The sequence below is a fragment of the Alosa sapidissima genome, chromosome 16, assembly GCF_018492685.1.
Source record: "Alosa sapidissima isolate fAloSap1 chromosome 16, fAloSap1.pri, whole genome shotgun sequence".
In the NCBI taxonomy this organism is placed as follows: Eukaryota; Metazoa; Chordata; class Actinopteri; order Clupeiformes; family Clupeidae; genus Alosa; species Alosa sapidissima.
Genome location: NC_055972.1, coordinates 32,669,775 through 32,696,322, shown reverse-complemented (window position 1 = coordinate 32,696,322; position 26,548 = coordinate 32,669,775). Strand labels below are relative to the sequence as shown.

The 26,548-nt window shown below is 42.3% G+C and overlaps 2 protein-coding genes and 1 long non-coding RNA gene across 3 annotated transcripts; 2 read left to right on the top strand and 1 right to left on the bottom strand.

The window, feature by feature from the left end:
* Positions 1 to 1,432: 1,432 nt before the first annotated feature.
* On the top strand, positions 1,433 to 4,051 carry tysnd1 (trypsin like peroxisomal matrix peptidase 1). The gene is made up of 4 exons (XM_042066049.1): positions 1,433 to 2,746; positions 2,893 to 3,023; positions 3,158 to 3,343; positions 3,662 to 4,051. Exons 1-4 carry the CDS (start codon positions 1,722 to 1,724, stop codon positions 3,862 to 3,864), a joined length of 1,545 nt encoding a protein of 514 aa, XP_041921983.1. The 5' UTR covers positions 1,433 to 1,721; the 3' UTR covers positions 3,865 to 4,051.
* Positions 4,052 to 5,540: 1,489 nt separating this feature from the next.
* On the bottom strand, positions 5,541 to 25,227 carry spock2 (SPARC (osteonectin), cwcv and kazal like domains proteoglycan 2). The gene is made up of 11 exons (XM_042066059.1): positions 24,880 to 25,227; positions 17,323 to 17,331; positions 16,919 to 16,964; positions 13,492 to 13,606; positions 12,657 to 12,759; positions 10,944 to 11,061; positions 10,017 to 10,136; positions 9,477 to 9,695; positions 8,204 to 8,266; positions 7,032 to 7,169; positions 5,541 to 6,577 (listed from the first exon to the last, which is right to left on the bottom strand). The coding sequence occupies exons 1-11, from the start codon at positions 25,066 to 25,068 to the stop codon at positions 6,423 to 6,425; spliced, it is 1,275 nt and encodes a 424-aa protein (XP_041921993.1). The 5' UTR covers positions 25,069 to 25,227; the 3' UTR covers positions 5,541 to 6,422.
* On the top strand, positions 15,870 to 17,782 carry LOC121685519. The gene is made up of 2 exons (XR_006023378.1): positions 15,870 to 16,171; positions 16,883 to 17,782. It is a non-coding gene; the product is annotated as an uncharacterized LOC121685519 (long non-coding RNA).
* Positions 25,228 to 26,548: the final 1,321 nt, after the last annotated feature.

Below are 26,548 nucleotides of genomic sequence, written 5' to 3'. Positions count from 1 at the left end.
GAGTATTTCAACCACAATTGCATGCTTATCTCCTCAGTGTATGAAGCACAGCAGCGGTTGCTATAGCAACCATAGACTCTGAACAGGACGGCAGATAGCACTTAGGCAAAGTCTTTGGCAAGATCTGAATGTAAACAGATAATACCGTTCAAGTTTTTTTTACATTTCCTATTTCTTTCAATTCTTTAACTTAAGACATGTAAGAAGTAAGTTTATTCGCTGGGCAACGTACAAACTGACGAGTTACATTTGCCCTAGCACTATGAGCTACGATAAACGTTAGCTAGAATAGTTAGCTTCTAAGTGTGGCAGCTAGTTATTATTTCATGTTCTGATATGACATTCTTAACGTTTTGATTATGTTACAACTGATAAAAGCAAGACAAATAAAGTAACCAAATCGCTTTGCAATATTTTAGTCCAGAAATACTTATGGGTGTTCATTTACCATAATGTTAATTACAGTAGCCTAACGTAACGTTATCTCCCCTTGCTGTTACCACCAGTTTTAATAACTTTACATTTGCGATCATGACCCATTTCATCTAACAACACCACTGGCATCTTCTTTGACTATCAGACCCCAAACAGCAATACATTGAACTACAAAGATGTTATAGTAATGGTGTTCAGTTCATCATAATCTTTATGACATAATGTAATTTGCCATCCGTCTCCCATCTTTTTGCCGTCCAGCATGGAGCCGTCACGTGACTTAAGTCACGTGTCTGCAAGGGGTGAATAGAATCTTTCCCCCTCTGACATGAGCTCAGGTCAATGAGGCCTGCAGACCATGAATAGCAGATTGAAGTTCAAAACTTGTAATATTCAAAAGTATTTAAGAGGATGCAAAGGTCTATTACAACATTAGACTAAAGTATGATTATGGATATTTATAGCATAATAATGCAGCAGCCATTTTTGACAGGGAACACAAAACCAATAAACCCAAAACGAACGCAATAGGAGCAAACTGGGGGCTAAATTTATACAGCTACTGGCACACTATTTCAGCCTTACAAGATCTACTGTAGGCCTAACCTATTGGCAACTTTGTAGAGAGGCTTATATTTTGACAGTGTTATTTGGGCCACCAACACTGACTGGCCAATGATTGCAGATTTTTAGTGGCATGCACTAGCCTGGAAGCCAGACGAATTTAGCCCCGCCCACAAAATTTGAGGACGGATACTTGGGGAAGTTCGACTAAATTCGGACTAGAATTGAGTACTACGTCAGGCTAGGCACTCGCCCATTCCTACAATAACAAAGAGAAAACTACCTCAAACGCATATTGCACATTGCACACCGTTGCTGCCAAACATTTAGTTCAAACCGGAAATCTTAGCAAAACAGAGAAAATCGTTTTGGTTTTGAACATGCCCCAAATTAAACTTGGGACAGCCTTGAAAACAAGCCAATAGGACACCTTCACTCACACCACGTGTCCAATGTGATACCGGAAGAAACCACTCGTCGGTGCAGGCTGTGGAAAAGTAGAGACGCTGACGCTTAGACATATTAGGAAGAATAACTTAAGGAAACTTTTGATGTGCTTTATTTCAAAGTAACCTACAGGACCATTGTGGCTTTACAACGTGTCTGTTGAAAATTTGCTTCTATGTGGCATCTTTGGTTTGCGACGGGAAACTGATACAGACTAGCAACTGTAACAACATTAATGACACTGTAACTAGTGTTACACTAGAACACTGAAGGTCATGCAATCTGTTGAGAATGCGTGCTGTATTATCTCAGTGCATAGTTTAGATACAGGAAAGCGTTTGAGTTGCAGCGGTACTATTATAAGTCGTACAGGGATAGTGCTCTGTAGTGGGGTTCTGTTTAGGTTCCTGGAGAAGGAAAATTGGTTTTCTTCTAACAAAAGCTTTATTTTGCCAGGCAGCAGTAGTCGTAATCTTGACATACGCGTGCGATATCATGAACCAAATGTTGGAATGAATGAATGTTCAGCTCTGTCTTGTGTCAGAGAGAGGCCCGTATCGAGCCATAATGCTGAACTTTTAATTTTAGTCAATTGTCCAGAGTTTCGCTCAGCATTCCGAAGTGTATTTAGAGAAACCGACAAGTGGAGTTTAATAGAGAGCGAGGATTCTGAAGTCAGAAACTTTGACGTTTTGTCTTGGTTTGCGGTATTAACAGTGCCATACTGGAATCGCAGCAACACCATTCCTCATGTCAGAAGTGGTTCTTTGAAGAAAGGGTGCACGGTCATAGCCTGTGGTTCTCCGTTTGGCTCTCAATGCCCCGACCTCTTTATGAGCACCCTGAGCAAAGGCATTGTGAGCAACCTTTACGGAGAGGACAACGTAGTCATCCTCACTGATGCGCGCTGTTTACCTGGAACCGAAGGTGGCGGAGTTTTTGTAGAAGACGGAAGACATGTTTACCTCGTTGGCCTAATTGTGGCTCCTTTATGCTGGAAGTCCAGCGACTGGATTGGGTTGACTCTTGTATGCTCTCTTCATGCCATACTCAGAAACATACAACAGTCGGCCATGGTAAACCAGGCGATCCAGCAATGTGTTGGAAATATTTCCAATAATGAGCATCAACTAGGCCTACTGTCTTCTGAAAGTCTAGTCAAAAATCCAACAGTGGCACTGGTGCAGAGTGGCCAGTTTTGGGGATCAGGGATACTCTATAAACATCGTTTGATTTTGACATGCAGGCATGTGGTGGATGGGAAATCTGTGGTTAAAGTGAAATTCTATGTGGATGGAAGGTGAGTGTTCTTTGTGGAAAGCAAGAACTGCACTTTACCACTATTACTACACAACAACTATTACTACCAACAAAAATAGCCTACTAACTAATAACAAGGTGTTTATAATAACCCACTGATAAAGGTTGTGGATCCCCCCCCACCAGATTTCACACTATGATGGGCGATGTGGTGTTCTCCACTGAAGCATCCTCTCCCTACGATATTGCTGTGGTTCAGCTCAAAACTGACCCCCCATATGAATTTGTTCCACAGTTTGCCTCTTTTTTCCAACCAGGTAATCTTCAATTTCTATCTGATCCTCTTAGTTTCTAAAACTGCAATCATTACATTTGAACTAGCGGTCTTGCAGTTCCACACTTATAAAGTAAACTGTAAAGTTTTCCCTTTTCTTACCCTTGCATGTCATAGGTGAAGATGTCATCGCCATTGCTTATGGTGTTTTCGGTGGGATCTGTGGGCCGTCCATGACCTCAGGGATCCTTTCCAGGGTGGTGACCCATAAGTCCCGGCCTGTGATGCTCCAGACTACATGTGCAGTGCAGGCAGGAGCCAGCGGTGGAGCCGTAGTGCGTGCAGACACAGGAGAGCTCCTTGGTGAGGCACATCATAGTCCACAATATAGAGTGGTCCACCTACAGTATGTTTCAGTCTGGCCTTTTTCCCTGTGTATTTACTCGCTTGTTTGGTAGTTCCATCCCAGTTCCATGTCTGAACAGCAGATGGCAATGTGGTAACACATTCTCTGGTCCACATGCATTTACTCTACTTAGATATGATGAAATTTGTTAGTGTTTAGCGTTCATTGACACATTAACTCTTTGCCTGATTCATTAATGCATTACACTAATGTGACTTGCATTTTGATGGGGGACTTGAGAATGAGTGGGAATTATTATCTTTATCTTCTTCCAGGTCTTGTGTCCAGCAACACACGTGATTTTACAGCTGAAGTGACATATCCACACTTGAATTTTAGCATTCCAGTTACTGTGCTAGAACCCCTGCTGAAGGGCTTTGCTGTAACGGGCGATGCAGAAGTGTTTGAGGACCTCAACAGAATTGACAAAGGAGTAAGGACTATCTGGAGACTGCAAAATACACAGAGCAAACTATGACGCTGACAATGCCTTCCTCAATCCCATGTGCCTTAATATGGAGGACTGACAACTATTTGGAGATATGATATGTAAGGCATTCTTTATTGTCTTTGTAGTGTACCAGTGAGGTTCACCATACCTTTACAGCAGTGTTTGTGTAACCAGTGGCCTACAAAGGACCACAATAAATGAAATACAAACAGCACATAGTTGATTTATCATCCTCTCCATGCATTATTGATAATATCAAATATTTTAATACAATGTAAACAGTCAATCTACCTTATGTGAATATTCAATGATACAGAATTGTACAATAACATGTCAAGCCATGGTTCCACTACTCTTTTATTATCAAATGCATTAGACTTTGAATATTACATGGTTACATTGAATTTTCAAGTTTTCAGTCATTTATAGAGCCAATGGAACCAACATGGGCAGGGAGTGAGTATCTACAAGCAATACTAGACAACCTAAGAAAACATTATGTGCATAATTACACCGTAAACAATGACATGCTGTCTTTATCCACTGATCTCTGAGTTTCAGACCTCTCCATAGATAACATGCAATATGGTCAAAGAACTTACAGTTCTGGAAGAACAAAAAAGAATAGTTTTATCTAAGAGTTGCAATCATTCATGCATAGGACTACATTAATAATACGTTTTCGGAGGAGATTGTGTGAGGACATTTCCATAAAGTCTTAACATGCTAGACCATTTTACAATTCTCTTTTTTTCTAATCCAGTAAACATGAACGTGAATTGTCAATTTAACCAATCTGAAGAAGTGAGGGTCATTTCACCCCAAAGGTTTGTGAAAAATATAGTATGTTTTATATTCATACAGGCCAGCACCGGAACCAACACGGCCTCTTCCAGAGACACTCTGGGTTCACTTTCATTCATGGTCAGCCAGTTACAAAGCTACAAAGCAATTAAATGACTTAGAATTGTTTTGTGTCACCAGTATCTCAAACACAGATGCCATTTTTGTTGTAGGTGTAAACAAACACAGTCATCTGTCAAATAGGAAGAATTGGTCCCTTTTTGGTTTGAAAGATTAAATATGTAAATATGAAGCTTTATCTCAAATATTCAGACTCTAATGTAGGTATTCTGTTTCAATGCAAAGCTGCATTACAATATGCTGTTATCAGAGTGAAACTGAGATGTGTGAATAGCCTGCTTTCTATCTGAAAGCAAATAATGGCCTGGACTGAAGTAGATAACCGAGGCTGACTTAAAAGTTATGATTCATTTAGTTACAGTAGGATATTGATCGAATGTCTTGAAACTGATTTAGCAGATATTCTATATCTGGCACACCATGTCAAATCATTTAGAGAGAATAGCCTCCATGAGACCTACATGCATGCAAAAGTTTGGAGAGAAAATGCTAGATTTGAGTTGATTGCTGAGGTAAGAAAAGTAAATAGAATCCCCTCAGTGACAAAACGTCAAACAAGGATGCTTTCTTCAAATTGTAATGTTACTCTTATTTATGAACATAAAAACTAAATAAACGTGATTCCGGCATTCTAGGTTACACAATTTCAAGGTTTTTGTTGTCCCAAACCATTCCATACACCTGTGTCACTAGATTATCATTGAGGAAGCCAACCTGCACTGTTGGACTTCAAAAGCATATCAGGATTTGAAAATTGACAGCAACATAGAGGTCCACACTGATGTTTGGCTCTTTATTGTAGAGCATAATGACAATTCACTTTTGGTACACTAGAAGTCCTAATACAAATGTGATGGATGTCTTTCATGAAAACAGTTATGAAGGTTTGAGAACCAACATGTATCTGTGATATTTAAGGTATCATTAACAGGGCATATGTAAAGGGTATGCTGTGTGCTGGGGTTGTAAATAAGAACTGTTCAGACAGTGGAGCCCTCCTGTCATAAGACCGGTACTTACACTTTGGTGTCATAATTGTACAGAACTCTAATAGTCTCCAATCAATCAATAAGCGTACTGCAATCTACAAAAACAAAATTCTTTATAGGTGCTATGTGGAGTTTTTTGTTTCAAACATTCAAAATGACCTAGAGATAGCAACAGAATGTGAAGAGAGTAGTGAGTGTCAGGCCTGCTCTCTTGTAATACCACTTGTACCATGTGTGGTGCTGTATTAAACACAATGCAAGTCAATGAAAGAGTGTTGTGTGGTTGCGGTCAAGACTATTTGAATCCTACAGAGTTCCACATAGCTCCTTTAGGAGTGTAAAATACCAAGTGTAAGGGTCTGATTCAGTGGTAGAGGCTTCTAAAGACAGTTGCAAGAGGAAAAAACATCTTGCACATAAATTACAATTTAAAGTCATGAAGTTTCACAAGAATTTAAGACAAACATATTGAAGTTCTTTCTCCTGTATCCTATTTCCAGTGTAACTATCCTATGTCCCGACCCCAGACCCACCCGTGCTGCTCTTGAGTGTTGTAGAAAGATGTCCAGACAATCACTTCCCAACCATCATTTTGTGTCAAGAGATTGAGAGCTGTCCCTTTATCGCTCACTAACAGAGAGCTGGGTTATGTCAAGCAGCCATTTGGAATTTCTACCAGATGTATCCTCCATCGTCTACCTCTCCCACCTCCTCCTCCTCCTCTTCCTCCTCAGCTTCTTCAGCGTTCTCTTCTGCTTCTTGTTTTTCCTCTTCGTCCTCCCAACCCACCCCACTGCCAAAATCTCCAGAGTACGCCACCACTTCATCTAGAGAGAGAAGGAGAGAGAAGGAGAGAGGAGGAGGATGTGGGTAAACAGGATTGTTGCTATTGCAGCAAAAAAATATAATAGCAATAGAAATTGCAATAAGGTCTTTACTCTATGCCTAACACACCATGAATTAGCCAGGGGCCAACAGCAAACAAGAGGCATGCCTTTGATTTCGTGGTTTTCAGTCTTAGTTTTAAACCTAGCCAGGGGCTTTCATTTTCATCACCTGCAGGTCCAGTGCAGCCAGTTGTAATTAATCTTGAAAGAAGCTCTTTATCAGAGAGACAACCAGTCTTTTAGTATGCAAATTAAGCTGGCTAAACTGAATGTGGCACTTGGTCCTGTGTTTGACTGCAGAGCGATATTTTGGTGGATAGCCGCCCTGTCCAGAGAAAAAAGGGGGTGTTGTACTGGGTCTGTGGGAGGCTGCCCAGTGTCCTGCCTGTCTTACCACAGTCCGGGTTGCCATGGATGCGGGAGCCCATTAGCTCCCCTCCGTGCTGGTCCACGCACCAGCACTGGCCTCGGCTCTGGTCACACTGCAGCTTACGGTAGTAGCCATCCTCATCACAGCTGGGGATGTAGGTTCCTGATCAAAAAGCGCCCCACACAAGCACAACACATACTTGTTATTTACGGCAGCATACGCAGACACACAGAAAAACACACACACACATGAATACACATGTATCTGTGACAGATCATACATACAAGTTAAATATACATAATACATTGAGATGTTACACCGGCTGTCTCCCAGTCTATGAATAAATATGCATAATATAAATCCAGTGGAGACTGCAGATGACTTTGTGTAGTGGTAGTGGTTAATCATGGGGCAGCTCTCTGACGCTGATGATGGGCACGTGTAACCTTGAGGAGCCTTGAGGGACAGGAATGAGGTGACTCTACACTGACACAAGCAGATGTGCTGGAACATGACAAGCCATTACCAGCCAGGGTCATCCTCACTCAAAACCAAAGCTATCCGTCAGGGGAAGATTATTGGTCTTGTCAAGGTTCTTTATGAAGTATCAGAGAGCATCTCCGTTTGGTGTGGTCGGCGCTGGGCATGGATGCTAGCGGGGCGGCGCATCTGTGGCATGTCCTTGGAGAGTCCGGCGTGCAGCCGAGCCAAATATAAAGCGCCGAGGCTGCTGCCAGCCGCGCACTCTAATCCCCAGGCCTGATTAGGCCATAATCCCAGCCGCGTGCTTGTCATCTGTTTAATGAAACTCCTCCGCCACTGACTCCTGCCAGAGGCGCCGGCTCTCCATCTCTTCGTTTTGCATTTTCTATCTCTCTCTCTCTCTCTCTTTCTTTTAGTGCTGTTCTTCTCTTCTCCATGTTGCTTATCTCAGTTTCCGGTTTCTCTGTCTAATGTATCCATGCCTTTTTTCTTCCTCTCCCTCTGAGGCCCAGTAGCTGTATTCCCTCCTCTATTCTGTTCACCTCCACGCTATCTTCCTTCCAACTTCCACTTCTGTCCTGGCCTCCCTCCCCCATATCACTCAGACACACACAGACGCCACCTCACAAATACACAGGTGTGTTTCTAGTGCCCTAGATACTTGGGATGGTTTCTGCTCCATCATGCTTCTCCCTCTGTGGACTCCTACTTACCCAGCTTTCTCTTGGCACCCTCTTGCACTTGGATCCTCTGCAGCTCAGCCAGACAGGGAGGCTCTGTGGATGGCAAAACAATCCCAGTGTTCAGAGCAGGGAATCAGCGCACTTCACATATCACCCTATAGGATTTCAGTTAGAACACTTCGTTAGGTCTAGAAGACAGGTAAGATGGGTAAGGGCAGCCATTCAACATGAATAAAAATCGTCAATAATAAACTAACTAGTAAACATCCGCAGACACAAGTTAAAAAAAGCTCCATTACGCAGTCTTAGCCCTGCTGGTAAAGTCAGATCAGAAACATGGCCAGAATTTCTGCTCTAGTGCCCAGTACAGTCCCCCAGTGAGCAGAGGCGGGCAGGCTGTCAACAACATACAGGCACATTGTTTCTGCTCAGCACCGGTGATGTCGCCAAGCAACAGAAGTACACAGGGAATATGGTACATGACACGAGCCCGAGGAGCAGTGTCCATCATTGGGTCATGGAGGGAGGAGACAGAGGGGTTGACTGGACACAGAATCACATCAAACACGACCCAGGATACTGGCCGCGGTCACACAGACATGTTAACTCCACTCCATGGAGAGCAGGAGTGGGGCATATGTCAGAGACTCACATCGCGCTGGGAGATGTGGGCACACATACAAACTCTCACACACACACTTACACAAACACAAACACATCCATGTCTTAAGTTGAACGAGGCAAGCATGCATACACACACATATTTGTGCACACAGCAATAACACTTTAGCCGCTAAAGCAGATCTCTTGGTAGAAGTGCTTATCTTTTTTCAATTGCATGGAGAGTTTTCTCAGAATCACTCACAATAAGAGATCAACAACCAAAAGTAAATCAAATTGTGGCACATGTCCCACCCCTTTCCCATTCTCTGTCTGGAGGGGGTTGGTGTGAGGCAGAAGGAGATGAAAGCACTGGATTACTGTAATCCAAACATACCACATATGGTTCAACTTCTCACTCACTGTTTGAGTATATTTAGAAAACCAATTAAGATAAATACACTGGAGGCTAAATGAATTCTGCTGATGTGGGGGATACATGTAGTCTTCCAGAGTTGGCATCTATTACTCATTTCAGGTGAGGGAAATAAAAGTACTCCAACTAATCCATCCCTTCTAGCCATAGCTAACCTCTCCTCTTACAGGGAGAGCCTCTGAACTCATGTTCTGTGTTGACAGTACAGTGTGGGGGTTCAATCAGTTCTGAAAGTGACATGATTGTTGGCCTTGGCCAGGGACTCACTCTCTCTCCAGAAGCACAGGCACCACTCAGCCAGGGACACTCTGCCGTCGCCGTAAGAGTCGCATGAGTTGAAGAAAGGTCGGATGCACATCTCATACTTGTCCAAGTTGATGGCAGCCAGCTCAGCCTGGTCCAGGTAGAGGTCCCCGCTAGTGTCCAGCTTGGAGAACATCCAACCGATGGAGTCCTTGCAGGTGGCTACCAGGCTCCTGTCTATGACTGGAAACAATAGCACTGCTGTTTGTCACTGTAAAATAAACCCTATTACAGTTTGTGACAGCTACAGACTGCTTTATGTTTCATTCCAACTTCGACATTTTTATGATCATAGTTTTAGCTTAGTTTAGCTAGTTAGTTTAGTTTAGTATGAATGTATGTCTGTAGAACACATTCAAATGGATTACAATGGTGGGGTAAACTGCAGGCTATGGCTAGATTCAATGATGGAGTGAGAGGAGAGGAAAGAGACGGAGCAGGAGAGAGGAGGAGGGAGAGGGCTACTGGCATGGACTGTGTGCCCCCAATGTGTGGCCTTCTCACCGGAGCCAGAGCTTGCTGCTGGGCTGCCTGTCCAGTTCTGTTTGGCATTGCCCTGGAGCAGCTGGAACCAGTCCCGCAGCCGATCGCCCAAATCAGCCAGGTCCTGCCCTGTACAGCTCTCTGATGGGTGGAGTGGGGAGACAGGGACAGAGAGGGAGAGAGAATCGAGATAAAAACAAAAAAAACACAGAACTGTGCAACCTTGTCTGCAAAACCAAAGGAGACAGAGAGAGTGAGTGCAACAGTGTTGTTCACTCTATTCCGAGCTCAAGTGGGATCTGGGATGTAGGAGGACTTTGGGGGAGAACACAAGAGGAGCATGTCCTGTTGTAACCTCCATCTGACACAAGGCTCTACCACTCCTCATCAGAAAATACCAGCCAGGAATTTAATATCGTACAAAATCTGCTTAGCCATTAAGCTGTGATTGTGTGTAATTTCAATCTCCCATTGTCAGGGTTCATCTTGTCCCATGAAATTGGACATTGTGGCATTTACAGTTCATCTAATATATCAGCCGGAGTGATCACAGATATCTCTTTAGACAAGAGACAGAGGGGAAGAGTAGATGTGTGTTAGAGACTGAATAGAGAAGAGGAGGGAGATGTTTGTTTTGCCTCACAGCACAGAGTGCCATAGAGTATTACAACACACTATACTAGTGTACAATGTATGTAATATATATACAATGTGTTTGTCTATATGTCAATAAGTTAAGCAGACCTGCATATGCAGAGTATTCACATGTTTTATTTGGACTAAAATGAGCACATATTTGAGAAGTCTGCACTAGGTTGTGATCTGTACAATCTGTTCCTAGGCTGCAGGAGAGATATGTGTATGAGGTCACAATACAAAGGTAGCACAATGGCTGAGAGCGATAAGCACATATCTTCCTCCAGCAGGCCGCTGGTGTCGTGGACTTGCCGTGTTTGCTGCTGTCGCTCCTATCGGTGGGAGGGGCAGGTGTGGCACAGGGACAGGAACCAGAACACTTCACGCTCAGCTCCTTCCCCGTGAGGCAAGCCTGCTGTTCCAGTTTACACTGCAAGCAAACACACACACACACACACACACACACACATGTGCACACACACACACACACACACACACACACACACACACAAAAGATCACACTGTCAAAACATACAACATGTGAAAAGAAGCGACCCCATGCAGAGGTGTGCTCCAGCCGTGACACCTGACCACGAGCATAATACTAAGTGCCATTAATCCTCCTGAATGCAGCACAGTGACTTAGAGCTATAATAGCAGCTCAAATATTTATAGAGGTGACTGCAGGGGAGAACAGCTCACTTAGACGAGACACCATGGTTGGCTGATGACCGGTGATGAAACATAATTTCCCCTCACCACTTCACGTTTTCAACAAGGTCAGCAGTAGAAGACATGAAACATAAACAGATGACCGCTCTTTGTGCATTCTCTTCTGCTGCAGTCCAGTCTGACTCACAAATTCAACACAGGACCGCACGCCATCTGCACAAGAAAAAACTCTGCGCCTCTGAATCCCCATTGTAACCGCTGCCAAACCTGTCCACATGGTGGATTTGGTTTGTGGGCAATATAGACAAGAGAAAGCCTATACAAATACCAAATGAGCCTTTTGAGAGCTGGCCTTCAGTATGTGTGGTCCACAACAAGCCCTCCACGGCTGGGCCAGCACAGGGCTTTTGTAGGAGATGTGGGCAAGGACAACCCCAAAGCAATACTATTGTACTGTGAGGTGGCCAGTGTTGTGTCCACAGTGGGCTTTCTCACCAGTAATTCTTGGGTACTGTGAAGAGCATAATATGCTATCATCAGTTTTTTAAGCAATGTTTGTAACAGTCTGTAGATGGGTTGGTAACTGGAAGCTATAGCACTCATTTCTATTAAAAGGGCTAGGTCATTATGAGGGGAGTTTTTGTAGGCCTACTGTGCAAAGCTATTATGTGTGCCTCCAGTGTCTGTGCTTTATACTTTTCAATTAAATGAGCTCTCATTGAACCAAGTCCTTATACATTTTGTTTTCACAGAGCTGTAGAGACAGTCTATGGTGAGCTCACAACCATTAAAGATCTATACAAGGGTCCCAGTTTCTTATATTGTTGGGAGAACATGCTGACTCACTGGATATTGTAGACAGAGGAAAAGGGCGAGAGAAAGAAAAGTGAGGAAAAAAGATGGCACATGTATTAAGACAAGGCACGGCTAAGACAAGGCACGGCTAACACAAGGCTAAGACAAGGCACGGCTAACACAAGGCTAAGACAAGGCACGGCTAACACAAGGCTAAGACAAGGCACGGCTAACACAAGGCACGGCTAACACAAGGCTAAGACATGGCACGGCTAAGACAAGGCTAAGACAAGGCACGGCTAAGACAAGGCGGCTAAAACAAGGCAATGTGCAAGGTACCTGTAATATTATGGGCCCTTACAGTTATATGAATGACATACAATAACGTATCACACACTTACTGTATAATATAATATTAGCCCAGCAATGAGAATAAAGGGTTTGTCCATATAAGCAAGATGAGAAAGGTGTGGGTGAGTGTGGGGATGGACTGCATGATGGTCAAAGAGAGAAAAGGGGGGTGTATAGAAAACCGAAGGTACAACAGCAGTGCTTTACCTGGGAGGCATAGTTATGGCCATCAGAGCCACACACAGGGCCCGACGTGGACACAGGGCATGTGCTACAGCTGCGCTCAGACTTCACCAGTGGAACTTTACTTCTGTGGGACACCAGGGAATGGGAAACAAGCAAACACAAAACAGCAGCTCATCAGTACCACTTTTAACACAGCCCACAGAGTAGCAAGAAATCAAATTAGCGAACAGCTTGGACCTATAAATAATCTTAGCCCACTATACCACTGGGTGCTTTCCTTTCACTACTACCACTGATTTTTTTTATCAAAGCTTTAGCTCTGGACACAATCTTCCAATGTCCATTGAGAAGGGGTATTTTGACTTTGGGCAAAACCGTCCCATAATTACTCACAATTATATCTCATGATAGAACCATTATTGAGCAGGGATGTTATGTAAATGAGTTCTGTTCTCTGAATATTGACTGTGTAATTAAGAATGAGCAAATAATGAAGGATCCCATGGGCAAGCCTCAAAGGTATTCTAAAAGAGGTGCCTTGTGGGATATTAAAGACCTCAGGGCTGAGTGTAGGAAAAGAGGCTTTAACTGAGGAGGAGCCGCCACTGGCGAAAATCAGCACCAGGTTTAGATATCAGTAAAAAAGATTGTGCCTGATAATGAGCTCTGCCATCCCTCCCTTCTGCTTTTTATGTTCCTCTCTCGGCACTTGATGGGTGAGTGCTAGTTACGGATTCAGCAGTAGCTATCTTACAAGAAAGCAAATAGCCAGCGAGCTCTAATTTACTCTGGACTGATGAGTGTAGACAACAGTGTACAGTCTGCATGTTAATTCTGACCTGTGGATGGCACTCACCTGTGCTCCAGCTTCTTGCGATTCACACACACAGCACGCTGGAATCCTTGAACCACACAAACCTTGTGCTGGCTACACTTTACTTTCTGACAGGGCTCCTTTGTGGTGTCCACATCTAGGGATCGGTAGAGAAAGAGAGAGAGATTCAGCTTAAGAAAAGCAATCCATTCTCCCTTTATCCATCAGGGACCAGGAAGACTCATCCTCCCCCTCCCCTCCCCTCCCCTCCCTCCCTCCCTCCTTCAGAATGGGAGCGTGTGTAATATGTCAGGGATGCCTGCTGGGAGCTCCAGTGGCAGTGAGGCTGCATGCTACCTCCCACTCCTCTCTTCTTACTCCTGAGCGAGGATGGTCAATATGTAACCATGACGGCGTGTGCTTGTGAGATAACTTGACTCGTATGTGCAAATCTTTACACCACTGAGGGAGGGGGTTCAGTCAGCTCGGTAGAGGAAGTGGATTGTATAGGTGGAGCTTCACAGCAAATACTCAAGAAGTAAATGGGCAAAGCACACCCAACAAACAATATATGTGTCTGACATAAACAACTACTAGAATCCTTGAAATCCATTAACCAGTAGTATACTGACATCAATCATTTGAATCACACAAAACAATTCAGTAATACTGAAATAATGACGGGATTATCCAAAATGGCAAACCTTCAAAAGTGAAAATCTGATTTGGGATGTAAATCCTGGTGGAAAAATGTTGTATACAGCACAAATATTAGAGCTTTTTTCATTTCAAACTCTTGCATAATACGATTGGAAAGGCCCTGATTTATCCCCTGTGATACTTTTCTGTTTTGATCTCTTCTGATAGTGTTTGCCAGTGAAGGAACACACAAGAGGCCTATGCCTTGTGACCATCCAGCGTGTACAGTAAATAAACTCAGATGCCAACCTGACAATTACATCATCTCTCCTAGATGAAAAGCGTTATGAATTAACCTCTTCTTCTTTTCTATAAACATCTCTGATTTGATGGATGAATACAGTGTCATTGTGTAAAAGCACGAGCCTCATAATAACATAACAGTCTCAAGAGGATTAGAGTAAAACAGTATGATGCCGTTACCATAGCAACATGGCACCACCACCACCACCACTATTTCCAGGCACCGAGAGACTATTTCTGCGAGGTGATTTGTGTGCTCCATCATGTCTTTTGAAAATAGAGAAGCCCTCTCACCACTCTCCCTCTGCTGCTCTCTGTCTCCTGAGCGCACACGCAGCACTGCCTCTCATGAAACACGTAATTAGGCTCCCTGCACACTGCGCTCGTGCCAAATCTAGCTTATGGGAGTTGGAAATCCCAACAGATTCCGTGTCGACCACCAATTCCACTCCGACCCACACCACCTCCTTCATCCGCTGTTTACATGCGATCGTCAGTGGTGCGTTGCGTTGTCAAAGGGAGAATTACCTCTCATGCGGAGGAAGGTGAAGCTGGCTGGAAAGCCTACATGATGGGGCTACTGTAAAATGGTCTCCATGTTCTCTCCCATACAAGCCTGAGCTTTACTGCATGACCAGAGAATGGGCATGCAATTGCATCAGCCTGATAAACATCCTTAAACCAGCATAATGAGCTTTCATGAGGATCTGTTAAAGCTTTGTGTATGTAGGACAAGCAACATTGTCAGCATCCATAGATGAGGTCATACAGTGGATGCCTCACACATCTGGTTCCCCAAAATGCACAAGCAATGTGGGACTGTGGGGATGATTACTCTGGAAGCGAGAGCATGTCAATACCTGTAATATGGGGACATGAGATTCTCTGAAGACAGGGGAAATTCACCACAACAGCATGAACATGAAAATAAAACAAAAACAAAATATCACTGCATCTAACCTCATGGTTGTACAAGAACAGCAATGTCGCTTTGGAGAACAGAAGGACCACTGAGTCATACCACTGGACACACAGGTCCGGCCCTCCCTCTTCAGATGTGCTAACAAGACCTAGGGGCCACTGATGTTGGTGGGCAGACATCACACTCATTTAGTCATGTCTGAATGTGACAAATCTTTCAGCTGTCCTCCTCTGCTGCCTCATTAACTCTGTCATGGAGAAGAGGGCAGATCAATGGGCTGAGGTGAATGGGTCTCCTTGTGTTGAGTGCTGAGGGGATCAATGTTATTAAAATGCTGCATCCCAACGGCTCCTACCCAGCCATCCCTGCGAGGGCAAATGACTTGAGGCAGAGTGTAGGGAAACTCTGCTATAAGTGGCCAAGCAAAGTTAACTAATATTATGACTGCAGAAATATTAGAAGGATACAGTTGCCTTGTTTTTTCCTAATATGGGTTCTCAGAAAAGAAGCAACACCTCTTTATTACTGAGTGATTCATTTTGAGCTGTTTTAAAATCAAAACCCATTGCAAAGCCTAGAATTTATTCAAAAAACTTTATGATGTGCTTGAGATGAGCATAATTCTGAGAGCTTTTGGGAGAGTCACACTCACAATCTCTCATGTAAGTGGATTTCTGTTTCACAGGAAGAATGCCAGTGTCACTCAGTTCTAAATCATGCCCTCAGGGCTCTTAGCAGGACCTCGGTAGAGCTGGCAATTACCCACTGATTACATCTGAAGATTTTTGCTAATGGACTTCCTCTCTTCTGAGGACTTCATGTTCAGTGTACACCAAGGACAGAGGATACTGATTTGAGGTTGGTAAAAAGGAGTTAACATGGAGATACAGCTTGTATAACTTATATCTCTCTATCATAATTCATACATTTTGTTTTTGTTTTAAAATATCAACTCTTGCTGGACCTGTAACAATTGTATTTTGGCAATGTATAAGGGGAACAATTAGACATCTATTTTGGCATGTTTCTTCAGGCCTAACCCTCACCCCTTAAAACTGCAAACAAGGTCATACATAAAGATGTGATTTGCAAGAAATACGGTGATCTAAAGAAATATGGAGAAATACATGTATGTTTTATTCAAATAAATATAAAGAAATATATTTTTTAATTAGTCCTTAGTAGTACTGTTGCTATAGATATGGAGACCTTTTGATTGTTGTATCAACATACACAGCATACTATACTACTAAAGCTCCACCCATTACTGTGTATTCACTGAGGCACCGACACAACTGAATGTGTGAGATTGCTGGTGGTGGGTGTTGATTACTGCTGCAATTACCAGTGTCAAATTGCCTCATCATGTGATTGATTGCCTCATGTGAAAGCATACCATAGTCCTATGATGTGCACTGTGTTATTAGACATTGCTAGGTCCTGGTTTTCTCTGGCACACACCTCACTCAGCATATGCTATCCACATCTCTCTCTCTCTCTCTCTCTCTCTCTCTCTCCCCATGATTAGAGGCATAGAAGCTTACCATTGTTTGCATTCTAAATCCTTAGACAGAAAACAGAATTGGCTCCATACAAAGGACTTACTTTCAGTTGAAACCTGACCTGCATCCCATGATCGAATGTAGTCGTCCTGGGGGAAGGAGAGAAGGAAACACTGACATTCAGACAGTATTGAACACAATGGGAGGAACAGGAAGAAGCAAATCTGTGCCTGCAGCTAAGCATGTTCTTCTAATTGGAGTACCATAGTTTAATGTCATTTTAGAGTGCTGAACGAATGTTAATATATGTCATTCTTATGAGGTGCTGGAGTTTAACAGTAAAGCGCTGTCAAAGATCTGACATAATACTAGCTTCAGTGCCATTTTGTGTTTAGCTATTGTACAAATGAGAAAAAAGAGTCTTCCAAACTCTTATTATTAAATAGGCTATCATAGAATTATGAAGTGATTGAGCATATTTAGAAAATACTGTATATATTTACTGACCTCCACTTCCTGAAGAATCGTGAGACACATGTAAGGAAGAGAGGAGAGAAGAGAGAGATGAGTCATGTATTAGCCGTACTCGGACATACACGTCCACTCTTCCCAAGAATTCCCTTGTATTTTCTGTTATGCTCTAAAGACAGTGCCTCAATAGAGGCAGCATCATTCTGACTGTTCACACTATATTCACACTGTTCATAGTGCGTGGCACTCTTTGTGCTATTTTTCCAGTATCTGATGATGGCTCTTTCTGCAAATTATTCTGCTTGTTCAGACAATGTGCTTTACAGAAAGGCTGCTCTTTACACAAAATAGGGTTTTCAACCATTGCAATTGCAAGTTAGAGCTCCTTCCATATCTATTAGAAATGGATAAAAAAAATACTGTGTAAACAAGATGAATAAACTGTTTACTTGGCTTATGTTAGTTACCCCACAATAAATCTAAAGTTTAAAATTGAGAACTTTAATGATATCCATGTTGTTAACATCACATGAAATACATCACTGAAAAGATCTCAGAGGAATCCATAAAACATGACACAATAAGGCTTGCTCATAAAAAAGAGCCACGTTCTAGCATCTTAATATAAGGCCTCCTTCACTAAGGTAATAATTTCCTTGATTGGCACAAAGTTAAGCTGTACATTTGCAAGTATCCTTGCATGCCCTAACGGGTTCAGATTATGCCTTCTTGAGACAGGAGCACAAAATAACCACTCTGTGTCTCAGACACGAAAGATAAGAATATCCTATTTGATGGGGAGGATTACAGCTTCAAATGCCGTGTAAAACACTCGTCTGAACATAACATTCCCAAAATGCTGAGACTGTGCCATGCAGCTCATTCAGAAAGTTCAAACTGATGCTCAACATGAGTATGGCTTTTGACTCCAAAGCCCAAGAAAGTCAAGTCAAGTCAAGTCATGTTTATAACAGTTGACCAAAGTGATATACAATAAGAAATGACATAGTCTCACAACTGGGATCAGTGCAGTTTGGTGATTGAAGTGAAGATTTATTGATGAAACCAATGCTACTAACTGTACACCAACCAAGCAATATTTGGATGAATAAAAATGTCCATTCTGTTTCAAGACCTGCTGTATGCCTATAAAGCAAAATAAAGACATCGGCCTCAGAGGATTGCTGGAGTGCTGTCACTCTCAAGCCCCCCCCCCCCCAGCTCTGTGGCTTACGTAGAGTGCAGTGCAGTGCATGGATGCAGCATCATCATGATATCCACAGACAGCAGATGCAGTGGCGTTCTGCAGAGCCACCCCAGGCCCTGACAGGCTCAGCTCTGGACTCCAGCCCAGCTCAGAGGAAGCCACGGAGGGCTGCATGCGCTTCTGGGGAGCAAAGCAGTCATGCCTGCAGAAGGCAACTGCATTCTCAGTGTGCCAGCAGAGAGCCCGCTGCTCATTTGTTAGATCAGCAAGAGCAAAATAAAACACACAGATATATTGTTCAATCAGTTTGCTGAGAAATCTTCTACAGATCCGGTTTATGTGTATTTGTAAGGAATGTAGGTAACTGTTGTTCCACATGGTTGAGCTAGAGACAGGTGGACTAATGACACATTCAGAGACTATGCTGCACAGAGGAGCTGACAGCATCTACAGACTCCTTAGCAAGATCTGCATAGCCTCCTGTAGACCAACCCCTCACAGCATCTGACATGGCAGACTGTTACCCCCCTTCCCGGCCAGAGAAAGCTGATTGATGGTTTGATAATCCTCCAGATCCCCATAATGAAACTGTTGAGTGTGTCAAACAGGCGCTCCGCAAACTGGACTGGGCTTCAGAGGTCTGGTCAGTATGGCCTGCTGTATGGAGAGTGCATGGCATTTGTCATTTTCACCCAACTCTTTGGCTCACAGCTGAAAGTGTGTGTCAATAGAGTTTACATGAGTGATTATAGCTCTGCAGAATCTCTGTAATGTGGTTATGTACAGGGTAGTAGGATACAATGGAGAGAATATTAAAATCAGAGCCATTGCATGCTGTTGTACAAAAGCCAATAATGTATAAAACATTATTTCCATAAATCATTGCCATTGGTAACTGACATTGTAACCTAACTTTTACATCAACCTCAGATAAATGAGAGGTATAAAGTTGCCAGTATATGAACTGTAAATGAGATATTCAAACAATAAATGGTAGAATCCTTATTCACCCTGCAGGAATTGCCTTTCAACATTCATCCCAAAGAGCATTCTGTATTATCCCACAGCAACTTGCTTATCACCCTGCGAGAACTGGGAAGATGTTTTCTATTTAGTGGTCTTCATCATGACTAAAGTTTGGCAAGGTCTCTTGTGCCCTGAAACAGATGAGTCATTTCTATTTCAGAAAAGCACCCTCACGCCATCTCATACTCACTCAGCTGTTCATGACACAGTCATCAGCACACACACATTTTTCTTCTTGGATACTGAGCACATGTTGTTTCCATATAAATGAGAAATGTAAAGGGGGGCACCCTTAAATGAATAACTGTGAATGATTTTTATTTCTATGTGAGCTTTATGTGTTTTCTCAAATGAGCATATTTTTTAGTACTAATTTGAATGCATTATGAGGCATGTGGAAACGTGTTGGTCATATAACTGCAGTGTCATCTGCAATGTGTGCGGCTCATTTTTTATTGCCAATTGAAAAACCATGTTTACAACTACACTCTCACTATCTCATCAAGTCTAAAGTGGCTTTGTGAATGGTGGAAACCATATGAAAACCACACCATTACTCGAATGCACTTGTGATCACCACCCCCCATCCTGGACTTTATGGCCCATACCTGGCATCAGGCTGAGGCGCTGGCCCAGGGGAATGCCAATTTTGTTATACAAGGTCATGTCAGCCACAAGGACAGAGAGATGGTTCATTCATGGTGCAGGCCAAAGAGCCAGGCTATATATATATAATATATATATACTCTTTTGATCCCATGAGGGAAATTTGGTCTCTGCATTTATCCCAATCCATGAATTAGTGAAACACACACAGCACACAGTGAACACACAGTGAGGTGAAGCACACACTAATCCCGGCCCAGTGAGCTGCCTGCTACAACAGTGGTGGTCGGGGAGCAGTGAGGGGTTAGGTGCCTTGTTCAAGGACACTTCAGCCGTGCCGACTGGTCGGGGTTCGAACCAGCAACCCTCTAGTTACAACCAGTAGGCCACAGCTGCGCCATGATCCATGATGGATCTTGAAGGATGTATGTTCCTGTACAATGCATCAATAAATACAATGCAGATACAGATGTAGTCAAGGCCTTAAGAACTGACAAAAACACACAGAATCTGTTATGAGAAATAAGATTTTTGCATTTCGAGGCAAATATTCAATAATTCCTGCTAATACTTAAGTCTTACTCCTAAGCAAAATGTAAGGCATGCTGCTTCAGATTAGTTCCAAATTAATGGACCTGTTTTGCCAAGAATACCAAATTGATTAATCACTAATAATTACTGACAAACGCTAATACCTCTATTGTGACATGTCATCCTGTAATGTATACACTGGGAGAAAAGGAATTGAAATGACATGCAGAACACAACTTTAACAACAAAATTAAAGTGCCACTGCTGTGCTGTTTAAAATGATTTATTTAATGCATTTAGTAGTGCATACCCCCACTGCACCACTATTTTAGAAGTATAGTCTTTTAGTAGTTTAGGTTAGTCTGTTTAGGTGGAATTCTCTGTTCTTCTTCTTTCAAAGGACAACAGTATAACTCTTGGATAGATATATTTTTTTTTTACTTCAGAAATCTTTTCTACTTTGATATTCCAAGAGTATGGCAGAATGAGCACTGAGCCGTGTCATTGCAGCAGTCTCAAGAGAAGCCTGGCCCACCACTCTCTCCACCTGCATTGCAAAGATAAAGCCTCCCATTGGACAGGAAGTGGCTGTACCTCTGGAGTAGACGATAAAAGGCTGTTTTTTTCTCTCTCTACTCAATTAGAGTCCACCTACACTTTTGGTGGTTAGCCTAGATCAGTGGTTCTCAAACTGGGGGTCGGGACTCCCAGGTGGGCTGCCAAAAATATTGGAGGGGTCGCGAAATGATTTGCAGTCTGGATTAAAGACATTTTTGTAAAGGCTTTTAGTCAAAGGCTACCATTGACATAATGCCTTTGATGTTGACATAGTCTATATGAGAGAAGACATTTTCTGCCTTTGCTTCCAACGCCCATCTCACAACATTTCAAAACCAAATTCAGCCGGTTAGAGAGAAGGGGGTCGCGAGACTTGGCCCATGTTTTTTGGGGGGTCGTCAGAGAAAAAGTTTAAGAACCACTGGCCTAGATGTCCTGCAGCAATGGCTTTCCTTGTCTTTGTCAGATGTCATCTGAACAGGCTTCATCTGTACTCCACATCAAGCCTCCTCAGGCGGGTTGGCCACACTTTTCACTTTGTTCATCAAGGAGGTCACATCCTTAGCACTGGCTTTAAAAACAGCTGAACCACACACATACAACACTGGTATTATGGGACAGCAGTAGTTGTAGTCAATGACAACAGCTTTCCCTTATGTTCCATTTCGCTCTGGCGAGCAGGACCGTGAATAATACACGACTACACCATGGCTTTAATAGCAAACTTGGCTGCCTGGTCTTAAATTGCATTATGCCTAATTATCTCCTGGCTGCTGCGCAGGTGCTACAGGGACAGAGCCACCTCCACTGACACACAGCCCACACCTCACAGAGCTCTGCTGTCTAACACACAGGACAGGAGCTACAGTGAGTGCATGTGGTCAGTCCTGTCAGCAGCTGTGCTCACCAAGCGTTTGACATTCAGAACTCCCCCATCCCATGCAGAGGGTGAGGATAAGGTCCTAAATGAATGAGCTGATGTTGCTCTGGCCTCCAGCCTAGCTGCTTAGATGAGCTTTTCCCTTCTTCTTGTAATGGTTCATGTCCGCATGCCATGACTCAACTGCAGCGAGCTGATACGCTGCTACAGCAACAAAGACATTTGAGAAAGACTGTCACACTATTCTGACATCTTGGGAAAAAAACCTCCCCACTCTTAATTAAGAAATCCAAGCAAAGAAAAGTCTTCCCCTTGAGCAACAACACCAACCCCCCACCCTAATCTCTTCCATGCTGAATTTTTAATCAGATGATAATGACTGGGGAACCGAGAGACCGTTTGAGCATACTCATGAAACATTTTTGGTTCATTAAAAATGTAGTGGTGGAATAACAGGTGCAAGCCGACACAACCTCTCTTTGGCTGAAGAGAAGCACAGCTTTTTAAATGAGCTCCTTCTGCACAACAGAGACTGCAAGAGAGAGAGAGAGAGAGAGAGAGAGAGAGTTGGTTGGCTGGCTCTGTTGGTTGTTTGTTTTCAGTGGAACAGATGACAGATTCAGTCAAAGTTTTCTCAGAAAAAATCTTTATACCATGTCACGGAGGGGTTAACGGTAGAGGGAGTTGAATTGGATAAAGTTCTTCTATCTGAACTGCTAGAATGCTTTTACATTATGAGTATGAGATGCTCATTTGTGCTCACCTTATAGAATGGTACAATAAATATTTATTTCTGTTAAAAAATAACTGGTTCTTTTTGAGTGATCCTCACTATGATATTTAAAATTCTGCGAAAGCATCATGAAAAAGAAAATGGCAAATATCAGATCATAAGAATGTATAAAAGATACATTTTGCCACAATGACCATGGTAACAACACTGTGAATGCAATAGCCTTGACTTTTATTTCTGTTTTTAAATTAAGTGAATATATAACTACTCCTGGCCCAAGTTCCCTTCCTTCATATGGCTGCATTATATCATCTGGGGAATATAATATGCTACCCAAAGAAAAAAGGATATTGTCGGGCAGAATATGACGAATCTTTTACTATAGTTGCTGGACTGACACTGATTCTTTGGGTAAAACACTGAGATTAACTAGAAATATTAATTAAAAAAATATTAATAAACATATATTTGCAACATTATCTGAATGAAAACACTATAGCATTTTTAAGTATACATTCGCTTACATTCGTTTGTAAGACAGGAGGCTTTTGATGTGCCACACAAAATTGTTTGTCTGCCAGCAAACATAATGTATACCCTAAACTGACCTAGTGATGTCATGGTAAATAAATCCAGCAGCAGACAATATAAGGACAGACATTAAGTATTCATACTGGAAAAGAATTCCCAAGGCAGGATGATATATGCATGTCTCTATTTTAGGCTCTTGTTGCTTTGCTAGTAATTCAAAGATGCAAAAACATGCAACATTTAATATATCCAGGGATTTCATAAAGGTTTTGATGCTTGACTATATGATGATAGAGATGGGATGAAAGATTTCCGGGGAGAAAGCACAAAATTATTTCAAACAAACAAACAAACAAAAATTAATCATGCAATCCCCAAAGGACTGGGATTGACTCATGAATAAGTTTATCAAAAGTTTGACCGATGAATAATGTGCTTTCAGACACATGAGGCACCTTTCTTGTAAGTGATCAACATTAACCAACGTTACAATAGATTATTTTCTGGCTTTTGGGACTACAACAGAGATGCCACCTAGTCTTCTCTAAAATGAACCTCTAAGATCAAAGCAGTCTCTGGAGGAAATGTACAGAGATGGCATGATTCTCCTCTGGAAATCCTCTCTGCTTTCACAAACACAGACCAGTCTGGATATGACAGCCCTCAGAGCTCCATCAAAGGAACAAATACATATCCAACAAGGCAACCCCCTCACCTGTGCCATGGCTACCAAATGAAAAACAGAGTAAATATGTGTCATTCAGTGGGATACCATATCTAGGACGGTATCTGTCATCACTTTTTCCAGGAAAAGTCAGCAGTATCCCCCTACATACAACAGCCACAGAAAACAACAGAGCTCAAAGATGCCTTTGTGAAGACAACAAGTCAACAATCCATCTTGTTCCTATTCATAATCAAAATCATGTCCTACATCTTTTTACGCTCAAAGCTTTGATTAATAGTCCTACCCTTTTTTCCAAGGACAGCCTTTTTGTAATAAATTAGGGGCATATAATATTCCTACAAAGCCTGCAAATCGACTGTTTTCCTGAACATCTCTCAATGAAAATGGTAGAACTCTGTTCTCCAAATCTGTATGCTTAATTTAGAGGGGGTGACCATTGCACATTGACACAACTGAACCAAACCTACACCAAAACCCCCCAAATCACAGAATGCTATTCAGAGCAGACAAGATACTTGAATATCTTGAATTATGAACAGCGTGTCAAAACTTTTTCAAAACAGAGGTTAATTATGGTTTAAATATGAAGGTTAATAGACAACATTGTCAAAAGCAACATGCTCAGTCTCCTTCAATAATTTATTCTACAAAATAGGCACAAGGTGTTGTGTTTGACCACAACGCAACGTTTCCGTTTAGAAGCGCTAATGAACTTGTGGAGATGAACACTACACTTGCCGTGGAGGGGATGCTGCCCTTCTGAGCACAGCAATGCTATGGATATTCGGACAATTCACAGTCAATTTTCTCTCTATTGCACGACGCAAACTTACATCTCTGAAGCGATTCCAATGTTTGATCTTCCGACTGTATTGGGAAATGGTGGATAGCCACTGTTCATCTTCCATTAAATTCCCCTTTTTCCCGGTTTCTTTCGCTGTCTTCACTTCTCCTTGCGCGGAAGAGGCTTTTATCATTACAACCGCGACCAGAAGACACCTTAAATTGATGACCTCCACCATCGTTCGGTGCTTGATGATAGCTTGGTCAACAAACGAACGTTGTTAAAGGTGTTGTTTTAGATCAAGGAGATGGATACTGAGTCCACAGTGAAATGTGACCTGATTACGGGATGCTCTCTCGTAGGCTGCTGTGTACGAGAGTCAGAGAGGTAGAGAGAGAGAGAGAGAGAGAGAGAGAGAGAGATAGAGAGAGAGAGACCGACCCGTGTGATGTCAAGTTCTTGAAAACCCCAAACAACACGCGTCTTAATATGCTATAGTGTTGATCAGCCAATGTGTTGATCAGAATCATAGCGATTTGACTATGCGAATTGACTAATTTAATGATGTAGCCATTTGGTCACGATCAGAATAGACATATAGCCATCTCACTCATATGTTCTGCCACTGCACTGCGCGGTAATGTCTGTGAGATGATGTGTATGAAATGCCAGTTGATGTCAGCATAGGTTTGTCTTGAATGAATCCATAGCTAATGTTGTTAAGTCTGATGTTAATAAATGCACACATTGTAGGTTCATGTTCCTCCATTGAGCTCATGTTTCTTGAAATGATTCCAGCAGCTGAATAAGAATGAAACAGCCTATACAAATATTCATATCATACACCAACTGTGGAGAAATGTTTGATTACCATGATGTAGGCCTATTAACGGATTCCAGGACTGATGCCATGCAGGCACATTTCATCCAAAGAGAGCATTTTTCAGTTTACAGGGGAGTACAGTGCACCTTTATCAAATGTGAATAAATGAGGCATTTGAAGAGATTTGGAATTGCTCACCGGGGGTGGGCAGAGTAGTCTACTTTATTTTAGAGCAAGTGGATTCAACCATGCCATGAAGGTGCCATCCAGCTGTCTATCTATTTAGTAGCAACTAAGCAAAGTTTTCTGGATTCATCATGCATATTTTTGGTTGTTACAAGGCTGAAAAAAAGTATGATGCAAAATAAATATGATCTACCCTTTCACTTTCATGCAAAAAAGTAATTGAAATGTGTTATGATATAATAACAACTAATTTAAACTATATAGGTGTAGGCTACAACAAAGAACTGTCCTTATAATGCCATGATGTTCCCTTTCCTGGTCTTTTTATTGTGGGGATGAAACCAAGTGAGAGTTTTTACAGGTTTAAAATGAGTATTGGTGAGTTTCTTATCCATTGCTTATTATTTATTTATCTCATGGATGATTTTGCAAGTCATATTACATGCAGGCTTATTTTATCATTGTAACTTTAAATCCACAGATATTCTGCAAAATATTGAGCTTAGTTCCAGAGTAACATGTCTCAGCCAGATTTATCCAACATCACAGCTTTGGCTCCACCTCTGGGAGCAGGGATCCGTTTCTGCCTTCTCCAGCAATAAATCAGGCCCTAAATGCATTGTGCAATGTTTTAGTTAACAAATAAGAACTGAGGCATCTACCCAGACACACAAAAAAATAACAACACCATGGATGCTTCCAAACATCA

What these genes read in the sequence shown, in the direction of transcription:
- tysnd1 (XM_042066049.1), top strand. Translation starts at nt 1,722, where the DNA reads ATGCAATCTGTTGAGAATGCGTGCTGTATTATCTCAGTGCATAGTTTA. An exon ending in AAATTCTATGTGGATGGAAG is followed by an intron (nt 2,747 to 2,892) that starts GTGAGTGTTCTT and finishes CCCCCCCACCAG; the next exon opens with ATTTCACACTATGATGGGCG. An exon ending in TGCCTCTTTTTTCCAACCAG is followed by an intron (nt 3,024 to 3,157) that starts GTAATCTTCAAT and finishes TGCATGTCATAG; the next exon opens with GTGAAGATGTCATCGCCATT.
- spock2 (XM_042066059.1), bottom strand. Translation starts at nt 25,068, where the DNA reads ATGGTGGAGGTCATCAATTTAAGGTGTCTTCTGGTCGCGGTTGTAATG. An exon ending in CGCAAGAAGCTGGAGCACAG is followed by an intron (nt 12,760 to 13,491) that starts GTGAGTGCCATC and finishes GGTGTCCCACAG; the next exon opens with AAGTAAAGTTCCACTGGTGA. An exon ending in AGCAGCAAGCTCTGGCTCCG is followed by an intron (nt 9,696 to 10,016) that starts GTGAGAAGGCCA and finishes TATTGTTTCCAG; the next exon opens with TCATAGACAGGAGCCTGGTA.